This window comes from Talpa occidentalis, unplaced genomic scaffold (genome assembly GCF_014898055.3).
Source record: "Talpa occidentalis isolate TD23 unplaced genomic scaffold, MPIMG_talOcc4v2.1 talOcc4.13, whole genome shotgun sequence".
Classification (NCBI taxonomy): Eukaryota; Metazoa; Chordata; class Mammalia; order Eulipotyphla; family Talpidae; genus Talpa; species Talpa occidentalis.
The window spans coordinates 75,028,059-75,049,654 of record NW_023601322.1 but is presented as its reverse complement, the minus strand read 5'-3'; the positions used below and the strand labels follow the sequence as shown (position 1 = coordinate 75,049,654).

At 40.6% G+C, this 21,596-nt stretch overlaps 1 protein-coding gene across 2 annotated transcripts in view; it reads right to left on the bottom strand.

Moving 5' to 3' along the window:
- Window positions 1–21,596, bottom strand: part of MEIKIN (meiotic kinetochore factor) — a 99,384-nt gene that overhangs the window by 35,869 nt on the left and 41,919 nt on the right. The window contains exons 12-13 of one of the 2 annotated variants that reach the window (XM_054694446.1): window positions 18,880–19,000; window positions 8,202–8,983 (exon numbers count right to left, since the gene is read on the bottom strand). In XM_054694446.1, the coding sequence (XP_054550421.1) occupies window positions 8,952–8,983; window positions 18,880–19,000 (153 nt within the window). In that variant the 3' untranslated portion in view covers window positions 8,202–8,951. Of the gene's footprint in view, window positions 1–8,201; window positions 8,984–18,879; window positions 19,001–21,596 lie in introns of those variants that run through there. The other variant, XM_054694445.1, reaches the window with a different exon arrangement.

Below are 21,596 nucleotides of genomic sequence, written 5' to 3'. Positions count from 1 at the left end.
GGGGCACAGGCCAGAGTTCTGGGAGGTGAGAGAATTCATCAGAGACAGAGTGGGGAACAGAACAGGCAGATCTACTGAAACACACTGCTGAGGGGAGCAGCATGCAAGCTGTGCTATGTGGGTAGCTCCCTGGCGGGGGATCAAACTTGTGCTGCAGTGGCTATGAATAGCTTCATAGGTTGCATCTTAACCCCTTGCACCACCAAGGAGGCCCGAAACTGAGGTATCTTAATGCAGCCTCTTTAAAATTTAGGCATCAGTAAGAAGAAAATGTGAAATGTCATATCATGTCAAACTGCTAGGTTAATTAAGATTAGACATAGGGCTACACTTTCACTCAGGAGAAGATTGAAGCTCCTGAAAACCCCTGTGGTCTATGGGTCTCTGTTCACCTGCTTCCAACAATATAAAATGCACTCTTCACTATAGGCATTTCCTAGTTAACAAACACATGAAAATGTGGAACTAAAACTGGCATCCTGCTCCCTTAATAGCCATGCTAACAGGCACAGCCTCAGTTGTGCTAGGTTGTCTTGAAACAAATTAAGTTTTCATTGATGACATCTTAGAACAAGGCATTCAGAATCAAGATGCTCAAGTAGAACTGCCTGAATAACACTTAGATGAACTCAAGATAACCTCAATTTAAAATCTCTAAAACCAACTGATGAGTTACTGCTATTTAGTAAGAGAATGGGAGTGGTTTGAGGCAATAAGAAACAAACACTGATTTATTCAACAAATATTTCTTGAGACCCTCCAAAGTCTTTGATTCTGTTGGAGACATTGGGGTCATGACACAGAACAAGAGAATCCCTACTCTTTGGAATTTGGTTCTTAGTGAGAGAAGGCAAACTAAAGATGTCCACAAGTTACGGTAGGCACTATGAAAGAAGTATTTGATAGCAAGCAATGGGAGGGGGGCAAATTTAGAGAAGGTGGTCAGAAAGGCCTCGCCAATAATGTAGGATTTGAAATGAGGTTTAAAGATGGAAAAGGAACCAGCCATCAGAAAAGGTGGTAAAGAACATTCTGGCGGAGAGAAGAAAAAGTACAAAGGCTCTGCGGCAGGAATGGATTTGACCTGTTTGAAGGAGGAGGCAATGAGTCACTGAGTACACTCTGGGAGGGGGAAGATGGTTGATATTTGGTTAGAAAAACATAAAGGGGCCTCCCTGGTGGCACAAGGGGTTAAGACGCAACCTATGAAGCTAGCCACAGCCACTGCAGCACAAGTTCGATCCCCCAGCCAGGGAGCTGCCCACATGGCACAGCAAACCTCTTCCGACTCGCCCGCTGCTCCCCTTAGCAGTGTATTTCAGTCAGTCTGCCAGTTCTGTTCTCCACTCTGTCTCCGGTGAATCCTCTCACCTCCCAAACTCTGGCCTGTACCCCAATTCTTGTATGTATAAATAAAAATTAAAAAAAAGAAAAACACAAAGGGACAGATTATATAGGACCTTGTACATCATGGAGAGGAGATTAGACAAAGGGTGATGGGGGCTACTGAGGAGTTTAAAACAGTATAACATATGATCCATTTTATGATTTCAGGAGATTACTCTGACTGTTCTATGGAGAAGGTATTATAAAATAGTAATGGAATCAGAAAAACCATGTAGGAGGCCACTGAGTATATTAGGTAAGAGCCAATGGTGGCTAACTAGTATTATTTTGGAGATAGAGCCACAGGACTTTTAATATGAATGAAGAAAAGAAAAATCAAGGTTTTTGTCTTGAGCAACTAAATGGAAGAAGTAATTTCCTGAGAGAACAGCAAAAGCACAAGTTTACAGGGGAAAATCAAGCACATTAAGTTTGGATCTATGAAACACGAATTCTCTTTTAGACAGCTGAGTAGAGTACAAGGGGAGAGGCTAGGATTGGAGAGAGAAATTAGAAAGGCATCATCTCATACACAGAATTTAAAACCATGGAATAGATGAAAATACCTAGAGAGACTGTATTTCTACAGAACAGGGTCCAAGACTAAGACTAGAAGAGGATAGCACAGATCTTGAAGAAAAGTAACCAACGAAGATGAATGAGAAGGAAGCAGTAGTAACATAAGAAAATTCCCTTAATGAGGAGGGGGTCAATGTGTTGATGGTTGCTGAAAACTTAAGTGTCCACTAGATTGTCAACATGGAATTCTTGACAAGAGCTGTTTCAGTGGAGTCATATGAGTGAAAATCTGAACAGAGTAGGTTCAAAAAAGCAAGGATAGCAAAGAACTGGTCAAGCAAGTAGTATAGATAACTCCTCTGTTTTACTGAGATAGGGAGCAGAGAAGTGAGGTTTGAAAGGAGATGAGAAAAGGGAAAAGTGTTGTGTTTCTTTTTTTAAGGGTAGGAAAAATCAGACTTTTGTAAGCTGACAAAAATAATAAAAATGGTGAAATCAAGCACCTATTATATACTCCAGGTATGAAAAATATAATAATGAAGAGGACAGGTACAATTCTTACCCTTTAGAACCCAGTGAGTAAACAAACACATTATTACACATTATAAGTGCTTTTAAGGAATCACACTTTTGCCTTCAATTAAAATAAGATGGCTTGAAATCCCCAGTGTGATTTCCATGAGAAGCATACAAAAGAAGATCCTTTATCAAAATGGCACAATTCTATTGCAAACATTCTTTCAAGGAATATTTTTCAAAGACTTGTTTTTTTTTTTTTAAAGATTTATTTATTTATTTATACAAGCACTGGGTACAGTCAGAAGTGTGGGAGGGTGAGAGAATTCACCAGAGCCAGAGCGGGGAGCAGAGCAGGCAGAAGGACCGAAGTACACTGCTGAGGGGAGCAGCAGGTGGCAGGAGAGGTCTGCGCGCCATGTGGGACCCTCCTCTGGTGGCCGGGGAACAGCCCGGGATCGAACCGGCACTGCAGAGGCTGCGGGCAGCTTCGCAACCCAGCACTCAACTGCTGCACCACCGGGGAGGCCCTCAAAGACTTGTTTGATAGGTATCTGACAGGTGGGCTAGAACGTGGAAATACAAATATGAACAAGTGTAGTTCCAGCAAGGAGCTTAGACTCTAGGTAGAAAAAATAAAATTGGACAGGCAATTACAGCATGCTGTGCTAAATGTCATGATGTAGGAAAGTACAGGATGCCATGGGAACACAAGGAAAGACAGTTAACCTTTCGGGTGAATTAGAGTTTTCTGAAGGAAGGAATAAATAGGTAATAAAAGTTAAAAAAAAAATACAGGAGAAGCTGAAGAAAAGAGGATGTGGGCACAGAAAGTGTGTTTTAGGCAGATGGAGCAGCACATGCAGGGCTGAGGCAAGAGAATACAAAAACTCAGTGACAAATATATAATCTAGTGGTAAAATTGAACTAGATTAAGAAAACTATGTACAATACATTTGAAAGAGGAGCCTTGTGAAGTGCTGTTGAGAGATTTTAAGCCAAAAAAAGGACATGATTAGTTGAGCATTTAAGAAAGCCCTCCCTGGATGCACTGTGGAAAATTGACCACAGTGTACAAGAATAAAGATTGAGAAATTATGAGGAGGCTGATATTCTAAAACAGATAAGAAAGTACTGACATGAACTCAAACAATAGCCATAGGAATGAAAAAGAATGGAAAATACTGAGGGTTATTTAGTATTCAAAATCAATAGGACTTCATGACTGACTACCTATAAGAAAGTAAAAAGAAAGGGGAAGAGTCCTGAATGATGACCAAATTTCTGGCTTCAGTACTTGATGGATGAAGGTATCTGATATTGAAACAAGTAATAGGAAAAAGAACTGCTTCAAGTATGAACATAAATTCAGTTTGAGATATGTTGAGTATGGAAAACATGAAAGGTCCTGGTTGAGTTCATCAGTCAAGATGTTCTATGTTTGGCCTCCCCCGGTGGCGCAGCGGTTGAGCGCTGGGCTGCGAAGCTGCCCGCAGCCTCTGCAGCGCCGCCGGTTCGATCCCCGGCTGCCAGACGAGGGTCCCACATGGCGCACAGACCTCTCCTGCCGTGCCCGCTGCACCCCTCAGCGGTGTATTTCATCAGTCTACCTGTTCTGTTCCCCGCTCTGGCTCTGGTGAATTCTCTCACCCTCCCAGGCTTCTGACTGTACCCAGTGCTTGTATGAATAAATAAATCTTTAAAAAAAGATTTATATTTATTTATCTATAAATAAATATATTTATATTTATACCGCCAGCCACCAGGGGAGGCTCAATAAATAAATAAATAAATAAATAAATCTTAAAAAAAAAAAGATGTTCTATGTTGCATATGATAGAAAACCTACATGAAATTAGCATATTCAAAAAAAGATATTGATTGGCTCTCATCACCAGACCTGAAGTGGAGGGAGAGTTCAGGCACAGCTGCATCAGGGACTACAACAATGACTTCAAGAATCCAGTTTCTCTACCCCAGCTCTAATTTCTCTGAGTGAACTTCACTCCCAAAGCAGGATCTCTATTTATGGATACAAGGTCACTGCCAGTGGTTTTCCTTTCAGGTACAATCGAAGAGTAAAAGGAAAAAGTCTGCAACCTAGAATTCCCAGAAAAAACTCTGAGATTTAATCCAATCACTTAAGCATTGGACCCATTTCTGAACCAATCACTGTGCCATAATTGGAAAGATTATAGTAAGTGACTTAAGCCATTAAAGGCCTACTCCTAGCACTAGGAGTGGGATGAGTTCCACCTATACCATATGTCTTATAAATTAAAATTCCAATTAGGGTGGAGGTAGAGGGGACTGGAAAGATGTAGGGACAGTCAACATAAATGTCCACTACCAATATCCAGTGCAATTAGAGACAAAGATTTGGGGTCAACTGCACAGAGATTGTAATGAAAACCAGAAATAGATGAGATCCAGGGAGAGTGTGTAACATGAGAAGAGACCTTAGAATAGAATCCCGGAAATATCAAAATTGAAAGACTGGACAGAGGAAAACAAGCCTGGGGAAAAATGAAAAAGGAAGAGTTAGAGATGAGTTAAAAACCTCATTTCAGAGAGGTGATTACTTACTGGAGCTTTTCAGGAAGAGAGTATTAAAACATCATTAGCTGGGAGAGATTGGGTAAAATACCCTTTAGATTAGCATCAAGGAGTTTTCTAGAAGCCTTGAAAGGATGAGTGTAAGTGGAGAGTCTGAGTGTGTTGGGGGAGAATGGAATAAGTTGTAAGGATCAATGAGAAAGCAGAGCTTTTAGAAAATATGGACATAAAAGGATGAAGAATCAATAGGCTGAAGAAAATATGGGACCAAGGGAGAATTTAAAATGTAATATGGGGGGCCTCCCTTGGTGGCGCAGGCGGTTGAGCGCCGCACTGTGATGCTGTCCACAGCCTCTGCAGCACCGGTTCGATCCTGGCCGGCTGGGTGAGGGTCCCACATGGCATGGCAGACCTCTCCTGTCTTACCCGCTGATCCCCTCAGCAGTGTGTTTAGTCCGTCTGCCTGTTCTGTTCCCTGCTCTGTCTCTGGTGAATCTTCTCACCCTCCCACGCATCTGGCCTGTACCCCAGTTCTTGTGTAAATAAATAAACAAATCTTTAAAAAAATTAGAAAAAGTAATAAAATGTAAGATGGGGCTTCCCTCATGGTGCAATGGGCTAAGTCTCAGCACTATGGAGCTATCTGCAGTCATGGCAGCACGGGTTCAATCCCCAGCCAGGGAGCCAACCCGCATGGCGCAGCAGACCTCTCCTGTGTTACTCACTGCTCCCCTCAGCGGTGTATTTCAGTTGCTCTGCCTGTTCTGCTCCCCACTCTGTGTCTGGTGAATCCTCTTGCTTCTCTTCCACCCCCACCCCTGTACCCTGGTCTATACCCCAGCTCTTGTATGCATAAATAAATAAAATAAAATAAATCTTAAAAAAAATGTAAGATGATTCAACATTTTAAATGGCAGGTTAGAAAGCAATAGAACAGGAGAGACTAAAGATAAGTTTTATCTAGAAAGTCTGTGTATCCTACCCTTCATATAAATATTTATGATATATATACTATTTGAGACAAAGAGACTATTCATAACTGAAGAAACCATGATGAATTAAACCTTGGAGAGGTGAGGAAAAAAAAAGTTAAAAATTGTTAAATGGAAATAAATTGTACCTGACCATTTATGTATTTTTACCTGGATTTTCTTATAAGTTCTTGACTTGAGATTCTGGCTTCTTATGACCTTAGGTTATTTTTTTCATGAAATATAATTTGAAAATATTAACTTTAAAGTTTAAAAATTAATTAGTTAAAGGCTGATGTAAAGTCCCATTCTTAACCTTATTTTGAATCACAGACCACTTTGAAAATATGAAAACCCCAGAAAGAGATGAACTATTCCAGGGAGGTTCGCTTAGAGAACCTCATACTGTAACAGGGTGGTCCCCAGGAAAGGTGGAGGTTCCCTGCCCCACCCAAGGGAGGGTGGAGCTGAGCAGGAAGAGGAGAAGCTGCAGAAGAGACTGAGGTAGGAAGCAGGATGGAGCCAGGAGACCTGGAGGAGGCACATGGAGCCTAGAGACACGTGAAGAAACTGTGCTTGTCTTTTGGTCGTAGACTGGGTGACACAGATGTGGGTGAGACCCATGGGGAGGTGACAATGGCAGCTTTTATCTTGATGTTGATTTTGCTCTTTTCCTTCCGGGCTTGTCCGGTTGTTTGTGACCCTTTTCTGTGGGTCCCCACTGGAAGATGCTTTAGACTTGTGGCAGGCCTTGGGGCCTTGCTCTGGGCCAATCCCATTTGGATGGACTTTTACCCACTAGGGGATGGGTAAATTTGGGTGCTTGATTTAGAAACTAGATTCTTTGCCTTACCTGTATTGTTTCCTAGTTTTATTAAAGTTCCTTTTCATTAAAGTCTCCTATGTTTTGTGTTGATGCGGCGGATGGCAGAACCCATTTAGAATAGGCAGGTTTGCGGGGCTTGGGCTGCCCCTCTCCCTGTCCTATAACAATACCCACAGATACAAAGCACAACTTTCTAGGATTTGCCAATAGGACTCCTTCCTGGACTTCTCATGTAAGCCAGACAGCAAACAGGATTAGTCTCTACTTCCTTACTCTTAGTCATAATTAAAGGTATGTTCCCCACCCCTTAGTCTTGAACACAAATTCCTCCCCTCTCCTACCTTTCCATGTGCTACAGCTGATAAAACAAAAATATTGGACTGGAATAGTACTGCCTTCAAATCCTGGCTCTGTAACTTTCTAAATTATACCCATCTCACTAAGTACTTACCTCTCTGATCTAGCTATAATTTCCTTATCAGCAATATGAAATTGTTAGGGGGAAATGATGTCCTGAGATAATCCCATGCAGGCTTTGTGGACCCCACCCCCACTCCAGACTAAAGCCATCAAGACATTGGGAAAGACAAATCCCATCACCACCAAGGGGAAGGTGGCTGGGACCTGAGGGTGGAGTTGGGCAGCCAGGTTGGATATAAAAACCAGACACGTGGGCCTTGGGGTCTCTCTGGCTATCACTCGCCTCCCAGCTTCAGGGCTCCTGGCTGGCGGCCAGCTCTCAGAGCGCCATTTTGGGATTTCTGATCGGCGGATTGGGTAGGACTCATTTAAAACTTTGTCTCCCACTTTTCTCCCAGAGCTGTACATTTCCTCATTTCCCCTTCCCTTGTAAATAAACCTTTTATTAACCTTTCACGTGTGCCTGCAGTAGAGCATTGATAAGTCCTTTTAAGCGTGCGGGTGAGGACCCACAATCAGGCACCCCGTTTTGTATCGGGGTTGCTCTACAACAAAACTACATTTAGAGTTTATTTCAAATGTTTATTTCCTCCAGCTCCCTTAGAGTCTAAGAAACAGGTATTCTTTCTCACATGAACCTACCACCTAATAGGAAACTCCTTGAAAACAGGGAATTCTTCTATTTAATTTTTTCTTCCTCCACTGTTTATCATAATTCTGCTTGTAAAGCCACCAGACAAGTTTCTGATTTAGCTGAGCACTGATTTAGAATTAAGGTCTAAATTTGGTTCTATTGTCCATCATTAATGATTTCTTCTACATTTCCTAACAACTTTCCCATATTTCACCTTCAGATGAAAATCTGAAATGTAAGTCACAAACAGCTTTGTTAATGGCTTATGGACTCTAAATCATTTACAAGATTGATTATATAGGACTATTTTTAAATGAACACTAATTTTATATAAATATATACACATTATATAACCTCAAATTAATTCATCCTTATTAGAATTTTATTTCACATTGAGATAGCTTTGACAATTTGACTCTTACTCTTTTGTGTAACATTAGTAAACCCATTAGAGCTGAAATCTCACCAATAGTTATACAACTGTATCATCTTCACAGGATTAGTGCTTTTTCAGAAGCACTAACATGCCACAAGAAATTATAATACAAAAGAAAACCCCCAAAATCCTACAGATAGTATTAATTAAAGAATGTTGTTTGGGGATAAGGTAATATATTAAATACTTAGTGTCTGATTAATTGTACATATTATACATTTGTGCTTCAGCAAACCTTGAGGATAGAGTTTCTTTCAGTCAGACCTGAAATTAGGTCTCTCACTCATGTGATTTCAATTAAGTTCTGTTAAAAATAGCTCGTAATATAAGCATTTTCATTTTTAGTGCCTCAACAACTTCATACTTTCAATCTATACAAAGGGTAAACTTTGGGAAAAAAACAATGAAAGGAAGTTACTTAATATCCTGGTGTTGGCTGAAATTATTTAATGTATAGCCTTCTTATTTTACAATGCAAATACATATGCTTAAGAAGAATACAGAAAAAATTTAACTAATCAAAAATAAATGATACAAATCTGAATAGAATTTCAATGTCAGTATATATTACATATCACAAATAATTAGAGAATTTTGAACTTCATATAATTTCAGACAGACATTGTATTTTATGGGCTTTGACTTTATGTTCATATCTTCAAAGGAGTGAAAATTCAGCCACAGCTGCTACAGCCTGCCACTTGTTTTTATTATAATATCTGAAGAAAAAAATATAGCAATAGATTATTTCATACATATCACAGCAGGTGTCCAACAGTTAATTACTTATAACCAGTCCCTGGGGAAGACAGCTCTTGATGTCTAGGCGACTCTAGTTTCACCCATCAAGTCTTAGAAAAGAAATATAGAGGCCATTAAAGAAGAAGTCTTGTTCCTTCCTGGATAGACTGAGAATAGTTTTCTTTGCAGACACTGAGACCTGCTTAATAAAATTCTGATAGAAATCCTAGTAAAGACAGCTGCCAGTGGCCATCACAAGGCCTCAAACTCTAACCTTGTAACCAGGAAGAATCAAACCAGTTGTGTCCACCTCAGCCACCACTCAGGCAGAAATCATTCACATTCTATTACCCACCTTCATTTGCTATCTCCTACTTTTTGTTGTAGCTGAATTCAGGTTCTTCCCAATATAGGAATCTGGGCCTTTCCCCTCAACCTTATATCAAAAGATCCAGGGTGGAGCTAATTCTACCTTTTCCCATATCTGTTTTCATATTAAGATATACCTTATCCTGACAGACTGATCCAATCAGTCTACGTTTTGCTATCAGGCCAAAAATTCTGATTCCAGGCTATGCTCTATACCAATTAAATTAGAATCTCTAGACAAGGGGCCAAATATCCAGGGAAGTCTGATATGTGACTAAGTTTGAACACCAAACACCTATATCTTTGCTATTCAAGGTGTGGTCCATGGGCCAATAACTTCAGCATCACCCAGGGGCTTATAGAAACATAGACTCTTTTTTTTTTTTTTTTTTTTTGGATTTTTTTTTTTTTTTTATAGAGGCATGTTTTTATTTATTTATTTGTTTGCTTTTTGTTTTGTTTATACATGCACTGAGTACAGTCAGAAGCGCGGGAGGGTGAGAGAATTCACCAGAGCCAGAGCAGGGAGCAGAGCAGGCAGAAGGACCGAAGTACACTGCTGAGGGGAGCAGCGGGCGGCAGGAGAGGTCTGCGCGCCATGTGGGACCCTCCTCTGGTGGCCGGGGAGCAGCAGGGGATCGAACCGGCACCGCAGAGGTCGCGGGCAGCTTCGCAACCCTGCGCTCAACCGCTGCGCCACCGGGGAGTCCCGAAACATAGACTCTTGGGTCCCATTCCAGACTTACTGAATCAAGATCTCCATTTTAATAAAATCCTCAAGTCATTCACAAGCACATCAAAGTTTGGGAAGCACTATTATTCTACTGTCTATTCATTGTTGCTATCTTTACAGATGTCAGACACTGTCTACTCACTTATTAAAGACTCTGAGCCACCATCATCCTTTTCACACCTACCTCTGAGTAACTTCCCAAAGGTGTAATCAGTCCACTCAACTACCCAGTCTCACCTACCCTCACCTCCTCAGCATTCATATACAGGGACATAGCCTATATTTTCCCCTGACATAAGCTAGAATGCATCATTTTGAAACTTTACAATACTACTGGGAGTCATCCTCTAACTGTATGTCTTTCTCACTACCTTGAACCTGATCGGTCACTAAGCCCTGGAAATTATACCAATAAACATTTTTAGTTCAGACTGATTCTCAAACCCCAGAACCTCTGAATCAGCTCATTGTAACAATGAAACCAGAACTTATATTATTTATAAATTCCCTAGGTGTTCTGAACACCACACTTTGAGACATGCTAACTCAGATCCTTATTTTCTCAACTTTGTTCATTTAGGATTTTGTAAAACTCCTACCTGGTCTTTCTGCTTCCAGACTCACTTCTCCCCATACCACCTCCACACTTCCTGCCAGAAGGATCTAGTTAAAAAGCACTTTTACCCGGATAAAATCAAATCAGTATGACATAGAAGGCTCCCCGCAATCTGATCCAATTACTTCTCAAGACTCCCTTCTCAGAGAGTTCAATCTCCATATACCTGAACACAACTATTTTCAATTCCTCAGCTACTCAAGGATGCTTTAAGCCTCTGTACCTTTATTTATTTATGCTGGTTGCTCTGCATGCCTTCCCTATATTCCCCAATAGGGTCCCACATATAGCTTTATGAAAGCACCTCTCCCTCCAATGGACATACATACATACAAATCTGACTTTCTGTGTAAGATTACAAACTTCACTTAAAGACAATTGTCTTTATCTGAATATTACCAGCAACTAACTACATCTAGCACATGACATTCAGACTCAATAAATGTGTGTTGAATGAATAAACTAATCAATTGCAAAACTCATCTTATTCTAGAGATATCTGGCACCTAAACAACAGATTATAAAGGTATTCATGGCATCCAAAAAGTTCCTTTTTTTTGGGCCTCCCCAGTGGCGCAGCGGTTGAGTGCTGGGCTGCGAAGCTGCCTGCAGCCTCTGCAGCGCCAGTTCAATCCCCGGCGGCCGGGCAAGGGTCCCCACATGGCGCGCAGACCTCTCCTGCCACGCCTGCTGCTTCCCTCAGCAGAGCACTTTGTTAGTCTGCCTGTTCTGCTCCCCTCTCTGGCCCTGATGAATTCTCTTACCCTCTCGCGCTTCCCTCCAGTGCTTGTATAAATAAATAAATCTTTAAAAAAAAAGTTCCTTTTTCCCAAGGAACAGAGTAGCCTGTGTCACCTCTATATTTGTACTAGCTCAATGTGTTTTTGTTAAAGACTATACACATTTATCCGATATGTATATACATACACATATGTGTGTGTGTGTGTATATATATATATATATATTATATATATATATTTTTTTTTTTGGAGAGGACATATGTGTTAGGAAAAGGAGAAAAAAAAAAAAAAAGAGAAGCACCTGCATAGTCAAAGGTGGTCAGGAGCCTTATCTGATATATTCCTTACATGAGATGGCATAACCAAATTTACCATCAAATTCAGTAACATATTTTAGACTTTTTGCAACTTTATAAAAACAAAGAAATAGTTTGCAAAGGGAAATATAGTGAGTAGACTTGAGGAATTACCCTAATCTGACAGAAGCAAATAATAACTAGTGCATAGTGAGTGGATAGAAATCAGACACCTTATATAGATTATCTATAATCCTTGAAACAACTCTGAGGTAAGAACTAATATTGTGCCAATTTTATAGGCAAAAAGCTAAAATTCACAAGATTTAAGAAATTTGAAGTTAGGGCCATTGTACTCTTAAGTGATTTACATTATCCTACCTTGGATATGCCAATCTTTTTCCATGTCAGCTGTCATACTTTGGTATGATACTTCTACCTGACATTATCTAAAAACTCAAACCTATCATTGATTTTATATATATATATATATATATATACAGGTGTATATATAGGCAATTGATTGTATACATATACATACAGTTGAAGGCCATTATTAACTTCCTAGCTTGACATATGAATCTATTTTTTTTTTTTTTTTTGTGAGACCATCGTCAGTGGCCGGGGATCGAACTGGCGCTGCAGAGGCTGCAGGCAGCCTCGCAACCCAGAGTTCAACCGCTGCGCCACCAGGGGAGGCCCGACATATGAATCTATGACTTACCATTAATCATCTGTTCTGGAACTCCATCTAAAAATAAAAATCTTAAAATCTTAATTTAAGGTTATAGGTTTTGTCTGATTTTCCAGAAGATATTAGCTTGAAGATCTTTCTTGATAATTCAAAGAAAAGTTAGTATCCCCTCTTGGGTTCCTGGAGATAGTTTTCCATTTCTAGACTATCACCTTCCAGAAAAGCATGAGGTCTATCTCATCACTAAACTTGTAAGCCCCTGAAGGGCTAAGGCTGTAGTCATCTCCCTAGCTAATCCTGCAGTGCCTAATGCATATCTGTTGACTGATTTAAAATTCCAATCTATTGTTAAAATTTTAAGGCCTATAAAACTAATTGCTCTAGCCTCTTCTCAGCAAAATAAAATAAAATAAATTTCTTTTTTTTAAAGATTTATTTATTTATGCATACAAGAGCTGGGGCACAGGCCAGAGATGCAGGGCATGAGAGGATTCACCAGAGACAGAGTGGGGAACAGAACAGGCAGACTGACTGAAATACACTGCTGAGGGGAGCAGTGGGCGAGACAGGGGAGGTCTGCTTCACAAGTGGGTTGCTCCCTGGCAGGCCAGGGATCGAACTTGTGCTGCAGAGGCGAGACAGGCCAGGTCTGCTTTGCCATGTGGGTTGTTCCCTGGCAGGCCGGGGATCGAACTTGTGCTGTAAAGGCTTCGGATTGCTTCTTAGTGCAGTGCTTAACCCCTTGCGCAAAGGGAGGCCCCAATATCTCTATTTAAATAGCATACTGACCAGTCTCCCCCGTGGCGCAGCGGTTGAGCGCTGGGCTGTGAAGCTGCCCGCAGCCTCTGCAGCGCTGGTTCGATCCCAGCTGCTGGCGAGGGTCCCACATGGCGCGCAGACCTCTCCTGCTGCCCGCTGCTCCCCTCAGCAGTGTCTTTTGTCAGTCTGCCTGTCTGTTCCCCGCTCTGGTTCTGGTAAATTCTCTCACCCTCCTGCGCTTCTGGCTGTACCCAGTGCTTGTATTAATAAATGAATAAATCTTTTAAAAAAAATAGCATACTGACGCTTAATGTGTAAAACAAAGAGAAGCAAAACTTCTCTGTCTAGATAATCTGGGAAACTCAAGAGTCCAACATACTCTACCTCCCATCACCTCTTTGACAAATACACAAACTACTGAGAAACACTAAAAATACTGAGTTCTAGTTCTGATTCAGTCGGTAATTAACTGCATGAACTTGGATAAGTCACTTATCAAGTTGGCCAGGTCATTTTTATTATATGTAAAATAGACTAGGTCATTATATGTTCTTAAATCTTAGTACTTATTGGAATCACTTTGAAAGGTCAGCACCTTGAGATTGCAGTGCCTTATATCTAGAGATTATGATGTATCAGGTCTGCAGTGATTCTGGTGCAGATGATGAGAGACCACAGATCGAGAAATCCTTGACTAGATGTGTTCTATCTGGCTGTCACCATTTTTGTACCTCTACTTACCTAATCTATCTCCTCTATCCCAACTCTTTTAGATTCCTCCAGTGGTTTACTTTCACCACAATTTCCTCTTTAGTCAGCATAGTACCAGTTGCTAATGAACAAGCAGCATACTGAACAGGGGTCCTAGACCATCAAAAGTGAGCAGCACCTAGTCCTGATTAGATTACTGCCAAATAAGCTAAAACATTAAATGCCAGGACTAAAAATAGGCTGCTGTGTGTTTAAAATAATATGATCATTAGTTAGGTTGGGGCTCTGCTATTTTTACTAAAGGAAAGGCAGAGACAAGTGACCAGAGGTTGAAAGGGAGTATTTAAGTGAGGAGGCTGCTAAAGGAGGTGAGAGGTAGAAAGAAGCCAGGAGGTGGCACAATTGGTTCAACATGCATCAGGTGAGGTTCTCTGCGAGTTAAACTGAAAATTTTTTCTGAACACTCAGAAGAACATCCCAGACACATTTTTTTTAAATCTGGATTTGTTGCATGCTTAAACACAAAGTTGTAATATTACCCGATGGCTTAAACTAATACCAGATCAAAAAAGATAAAATTAAGAGAAGTTTCTCTATTTTTATTTTTGAACTTTTACTGAATTATGGTATACATATGTATACCATACATATGTATGATGTATTTTCATAAACTTGATGGATTTTCATAAACATCACATGCATGTAGCCAGCATGCAGAACAGTAACAACCATGCAGAAAAAAAACACTACCAGCAACCTAGAATTCCTTCTTCTCACCCTTTCCTATTAATACCTCCTTCCAAACAAGAACAGACATTAAGATAATTTCTATCATAGCTTTATTTTGCCTACTTTGGTACTAAATGCTAGTAATATTAAATGTACTCTATTGTGTCTAGTTTCTTATGTGAGTCATCAAGACTGTTACATATAAGCCTGTGAAGCTGTCCGAAGCCACTGCAGCATGAGTTCAATCCCCAGCAGGGGAGATTCCCACATGGTGCAGCAGACCTCTCCTGTCTTGCCCGCAGCTCCCCTCAGCAGTGTGTTTCGGTCAATCTGCCTGTTCTGTTCTACACTGTCTCTAATGGGTCCTCTTACCACCACCCCCACCTCTGGCCTGTGTCCCAGTTCTTGTATGCATAAATCAATAAATCTTTGGGAAAAAAAAAAACACTGTTGCATATAACTGTCTGTGTTGATTCTCACTGCTATCTCACCGATAGATAGCACTCCAGTGAATGAACATCCACAGTTTATCTATTCTTCTATTGACAGGCATTTGAAGAGTTTTCAGTTTGGAGCTAATATCAACATATCTGCTATAAACATTCTAGTATATATTTTTTGATGAACATATGTACACATTACAGTGAATATATTCCTAGAAGTCAAATTGCTGGTTCTCCTAAGTTCAGAGAAATGCATTTGCTGGATCTCTTTCCACCTCAGTAAAACTTCTAGGGGTTCAAGGATATGAGAGCTACGCCTCACGAGGTGAAAGAGAATCTGTTTTATTGGCTCCTCCTACAACCAAACAAGAGGCATAATGCCTAGTGAGCCTTTTTAGATTTCAGAGTCAACATGCTTCTCATTTGAGTATATTACTCCAGTTCACTTAGCAAATGACCTAAAAAATTGCTAGTTTTGAGAGGTCCCACAAGAGAAGGTTCTTACTGTACAAGATACTGTACCACTTGTACCATTTGATTCAGTCACTCTAATGATGCTGAAGTGATAGTGGCAAATAGAGATGCTGTTTGGAGCCTACAGACGAATCACAACACAGGGTCTCAAGATTTTAGAGCAAAGTCATGCCATCCTCTGTGGATAACTATTGTATTTTGAGAAATAGCTTTCAGCCTGCCACTGGGTCATGGTAGACATTGAACAAATAACCTTAGGCCACCAAGTTACAATGAGGGCTGAGCTGCCCATCATCAATTGTGTGTTGTGTGATACAGTAAGCCATAAAGTTGGTTGTGAAGAGCAGCTCTCTGTTACCAAATGGAAATGATATATACAATTTGGGCTCAAGCAGGCCCTGATGGCACAAGTAAATTACACTAGGCAGCGGCCCAAATGCCCATGGCCCCTTCTACTACTACATTACTGTCTCTCTTCCAATCTGCACATACGGCATGATGGGGAGGTCTCTAGGCTCACTTGACAGAGGAAAAGAAAACTTGGTTTACAGATGGCTCTGCATGAAATGGAGGTATATCTGAAAGTGGACAGCTATAGTACCTACAGTTCCTTTCTGAGATATTTTTGAAGGAATATGGAGAAGAGATATCTTCCAAATAGGTTAAACTTTGAGCAGTGCACCTGGTTATTTGCTTTGTTGCAGTGAGAAATGGCCAGATACCCGTATAAAAAACCAAAAACCAAAAACAACACAACGAGTGCCAGAAGGATGTGGAGAAAAAGGAACACTATTATTTTGTTGGTAGGACAGTAGAGTGGTCCAGCTCCTATGGAAAGAAGTGTGAAGATTACTCAAAAGACTAAAAATGAATTTACCATATGACTTAGTAATTCCACTTCTACATATCTACCCAAAGTACAAAAAATTACTAAATCAAAATTCCTATGTTTATAGCAGCACTATTTACAACAGCCAAGACAACCTAAATGTCCCAGAACAGATGAATGGATCAAAAAGATGTCGTACATATACACAATGGAATACTACACAATGTTCAGTAAAGATACTGATGCCATTTACACCAACAAGGATGAAATTGGAAGGGGTTAGTCTAAGTGAAGTGAACCAGAAGAAAGATAAATACCAGAGGGTTTCATTTATATGTGGAATCTAGAGGAAACTAAACAAAGGATCAAAGACAAACTGTAAGACTGACCCTTGAAATCAGACCATAGATAAGACATTCAGGAGGGGAGGGAGAAGGTGAGGAGGAGAGTTGATGACAGTGGGGAGGAGAGCGTGGTAGAGGGTAGTGGAAGACTGTGGCACGTAAGTAGTGGGAAACTATGGTGACTGCATTTGAGGGGAGAAATAGTATATTATGGAAAAAAAAGATGTTTAAAAACAAATAATTAAGTAAATAAATAATCATGAAATAGGTGCATTAAAAAAAAAGAGAGAGAAATGCCCAGATGTGTGATTCTATACCGATCACACAACAGTGGTTATATTCAAATTGTGACCAATAGTTTAACTGGATGGTCAGGAACTTGGAAGGAACATGATTGGAAAACTGGTCTCAAGGAAATTTAGAGCAGAAGCATGTGGACTCATCTCTCTGAATGGGCAAAACATGTGAAGATATCTGCATCTCATGGAAATTGTCACTAAAGGGTGATCTCAGCAGAGGAAGGTTTTTTTTGGGTTTTTTTTTAAGATTTATTTTTTTATTTATACAAGCACTGGGTACAGTCAGAAGCACAGGAGGGTGAGAGAATTCACCAGAGCCAGAGCAGGGAGCAGAGCAGGCAGAAGGATCGAAGTACACTGCTGAGAGGAGCAGTGGGTGGCAGGAGAGGTCTGTGCGGCATGTGGGACCCTCCTCCAGTGTCCGGGGAGCAGCCAGGGATCGAACCAGCGCTGCAGAGGCTGCAGGCAGCTTCGCAAGCCAGCACTCAACCACTGCGCCACGAGGGAGGCCCCAGAGGAAGGTTTTAATAGTGGATAAGATGACCTGTGCTGTGAACATCAGTTAGTCCTTTTCCCCAGCCCTGTAAATTCATGAACAAAACAAAGTGGTGATGTTGACAGGGAAAGAGGTTATATACAGGCTCAGCAAAATGGACTTCCACGCCCCAAGCTCAACCCTGGCTACATCCACTGCTGAGCACACAGCATGTCAGCAGTAGAGACTGACACCTAGTGCCCAGTATGCCACCATTCCACAGAGTCATCATTAGTTACTCGCGGCAAACTAATTATATTGAACTACTTCCAGCATGGAAGGGGCAGCATTTTGTTCTTCCAGGAATAGACACTTCATATGGATATGGACTTGCCTTCCCTGCATACAATGCATCTGCCAAAACCACCACCACAGGATTTACAGAATGTTTTATTCACCCATCATGGCATCAGCATTGCTTCTGATCAAAGAACTCACTTAGCAGCAAAAAGAGCACAGCAATAGGCTGCTACTCACAGAATTCACTAGTTTTATCATATTCCCCACCATCCTGAAGCAGGTTTGACAGGATAGTGAAATGGCATTTTGAAGACAAAGTTACAGTACCAGATAGGTGGCAACACCTTGCAGGACTGGGTAAGGTTTTCCAGAGGTTGTATATACTTAAAATTGTCATATATGGTGCCATTTCACCTTTAATTAGGATTCACAGGCCCAAATCAGGGGGTGGAAATGGAAATGGAATCACTCAATATTACTCCCTGGCAACTCTACTCCAAAATTTGTTTTAAAACATTATTACTCCCTGGCAAAATTTTTGCTTCCTGTTCCCATAAATTTATGCTCTGCTGGCCTAGAGGTCTTAGTTTCAAAGGAGGAATGTTTCCACCAGGCGACACAGCAATAATTCCATCCAGTTGGAAGTTAAAGCTGCCAACTGGCCACTTTTTCTCAAGTCTCAGAGTCAATAGGTGAAGAAGAAAGGTACTCTGCTGGCTAGAACACTGACTTGACTACCAACTGGAAACTGGACTACTACCCTACAATGGATGCAAGGAAAATTAAGTCTGAAATACAGGAGATCCCTTAGAGTATCTCTTAATATTACCATGTTAAAAGATCAATGGAAAACTACAAAACTATCAAAGCAGGTCTACTGATGGTTTACTGCAAAAAAGAGGATTTGTTTCACCCCAATATTTGAAAACCACTACAAGCTGAGGTGCTTGCTGAAAGCAGAAAGGATATGGAGCAGATAGCAGTGGAAGGCAGTTATAAATACCAGCTACAAACCATGTCTTATCTCTTCAAAAAAGTAGGCTCTGCATTCATACTACAGTACCTTGAGGAATATCTTTGGGAGGAGAGTATTTCTTCTTTAAAACAACACCTTTACTTTTCACTTGTCTAGTTCCTGGTGACGCTCTAATAATACAACATATTTCAGATGGATTTGAATGAAACTGAAAAAGAAAAAAGTAGATATTGTCTAATTCTTTCAGGTATTATATTTCTCTGCTCTTTTATTTCAAAGGCACATAGTCTCAATCTCCAAATTTCGTGGAAATTAACAATAGAAAGCATTTATGAAATGCTTACTCTAAAATTCATTTTAAAACATTGGCTTATTTAATATTCACAAGAACCAGGCAGGTCAGATTATATTATTGTCATTTTTTTAAAGATTTATTTATTTATGCATACAAGAACTGCGGTATAGACCAGAGGTGCGGAGAGTGGAAAGGATTCACCAGAGAAAGACTGGGGAGCAGAACAGACAGATGTACTGAAATACACTGATGAGGGGACCAGCAGGCAAGACAGAAACAGTCTTCTGCACCATGTGGGTAGCACCCTGGTTAGGATCAAACTCATGCTGCAGTGGCTGGCAATAGTTTGATAGTATTGAGACTAACCCTGTGCCACCAGGGAAGCTCTAATTTTTAAAAAAGATTTATTTATTTATGCATACAAGAACTGGGGTAATTGCCAGAGATGCGGGGGTTGAGAGGAGTCACCAGAGACAGAGTGGGGAACAGAAACGGCAGTCTGACTGAAATATACTGCCGAGGGGAGCAGCGGGCAAGACAGGAGAGGTCTGCTGCACCATGTGGGTTTCTCCCTGGCTGGCCGGGGATTGAACTCGTGCTGCAGAGGCTGTGGATTGCTTCATAGTGCGGTGCTTAACCCCTTGCGCCACCAGGGAGGCCCAGGGAGGCCCTATTGTCATTTTTTAAACAAGGAAACTTAAGTTCAGAAAAGGTCAGATATCTTATTTAAGCATGAAAGAAAGTAATGATAGAGTTGACATTTCTCTGACAGCAGTCGGAGAAAAAGTTTGCATTATTTACTGAATTGAAACACAAATTTAAATTTAATTCTCAAACACCAGATTTCCCAACCCAGATAATTTTGACAATTTTCCCCATAAGCAGACAATCTATAAAATACTTTATTTCCTAGAAATAACAAATCGTGGGTCTCTCTGGTGGCGCCAGGGGTTAAGACGCAACCTATGAAGCTATCCGCAGCCACTGCAGCACGAGTTCGATCCCCGGCCAGGGAGCTACCTACTTGATCCCCAGCCAGGGAGCTACCCACTTGGCACAGCAGGCCTCTCCTGACTTGCCTGCTGCTCCCCTCAGCAGTGTATTTCAGTCAATCTGCCTGTTCTGCTCCCCACTCTGTCTCTGGTGAATCCTCTCACTCCCCACATCTCTGGCCTGTACCCCAGTTCTTGTATGCATAAATAAATAAATCTTTGAAAAAAAAAGAAATGATAAATCTTGCTGTTTAGAACTCAGACATAAAAAGATATGTATTTATCAAGGGCTCCTCCCATTTTAAGTAAAGCCTATATAGACATCTCTTCTGTAAAATTCAAATCATCATCTGTGGTGGACATCTATTTTTTTTGCCAGCACTCATTTTCTAACCTTCTGTCATTGAACAGTATCACAGTTTTCTTGGTAAAACTCTACTCATCCTCTCATCCTTCATACCACCCCTTCCTTATGAATGATAATACTTAGTCCCAGATTGATACCAAACTCTAGCTAGAGCTAGTAGAAACTGAAAAAAAAAAAAAAAAAAAAACCCTCTTAGGAGAATGGGTCTCCAATTTAAGTGCATAAAATTCTTATCACATAAGGGCCTCCCCGGTGGCGCAGCGGTTGAGCGCTGGGTTGCAAAGCTGCCCGTGGCCTCTGCAGCGCCGGTTCGATCCCCGGCCGCTCCCCGGCCACCGGAGGAGGGTCCCACATGGCGCGCAGACCTCTCCTGCCGCCCGCTGCTCCCCTCAGCAGTGTACTTTGATCCTTCTGCCTGCTCTGCTCCCCGCTCTGGCTCTGGTGAATTCTCTCACCCTCCCGCACTTCTGACTGTACCCAGTGCATGTATAAACAAAAAACAAACAAACAAATAAATAAATAAATAAAAAATAAAAACATGCCTCTATTAAAAAAAAATATTAAAAAAAAAATTCTTATCACATAAGATCAAGAAAATAAATGATCAGGATAGACATCAAGTATTCTTTAAGATTCAGCTTACAATAGTTCCAAGCAGATATGACAGACAAAATTCACCTTAGCTCCCCCTAAAATTTCATTACAACAGTAACGAGAAAGTATCAAACTTACAAGAAAACAAGCTACCATGGGTATGACTGTATAGAAATGTCAAACAATGAACTTAAGCCCCTGAACATCTTATATTAGAAATATCACATTAAAACAGAATAAAAATGTATGAAATTATCAAAGAATTAATTAAAATCTCATGAATGTGGAAACAATGAGATTATCAAAAATGAAAAGTCCTTTGAGAAAGAAACTAGGACTTCTTGAAAGGAAAAATAAAATAATTGAAATAAAAAATCCACTAGCACTAGACACTTTTACAGAAAAAAATACTGAAGAAATTACCCAGAATACAACAATTAAATGAAAAAAAAAGAGAAAGCTTGAAAGATATGGAGGACAGAAAGAGGCCTAACATTTGCTAATTACCATTCCAGAGAAAACAACTAAGAAATTCCCAAGTTGATGTGAGACATGA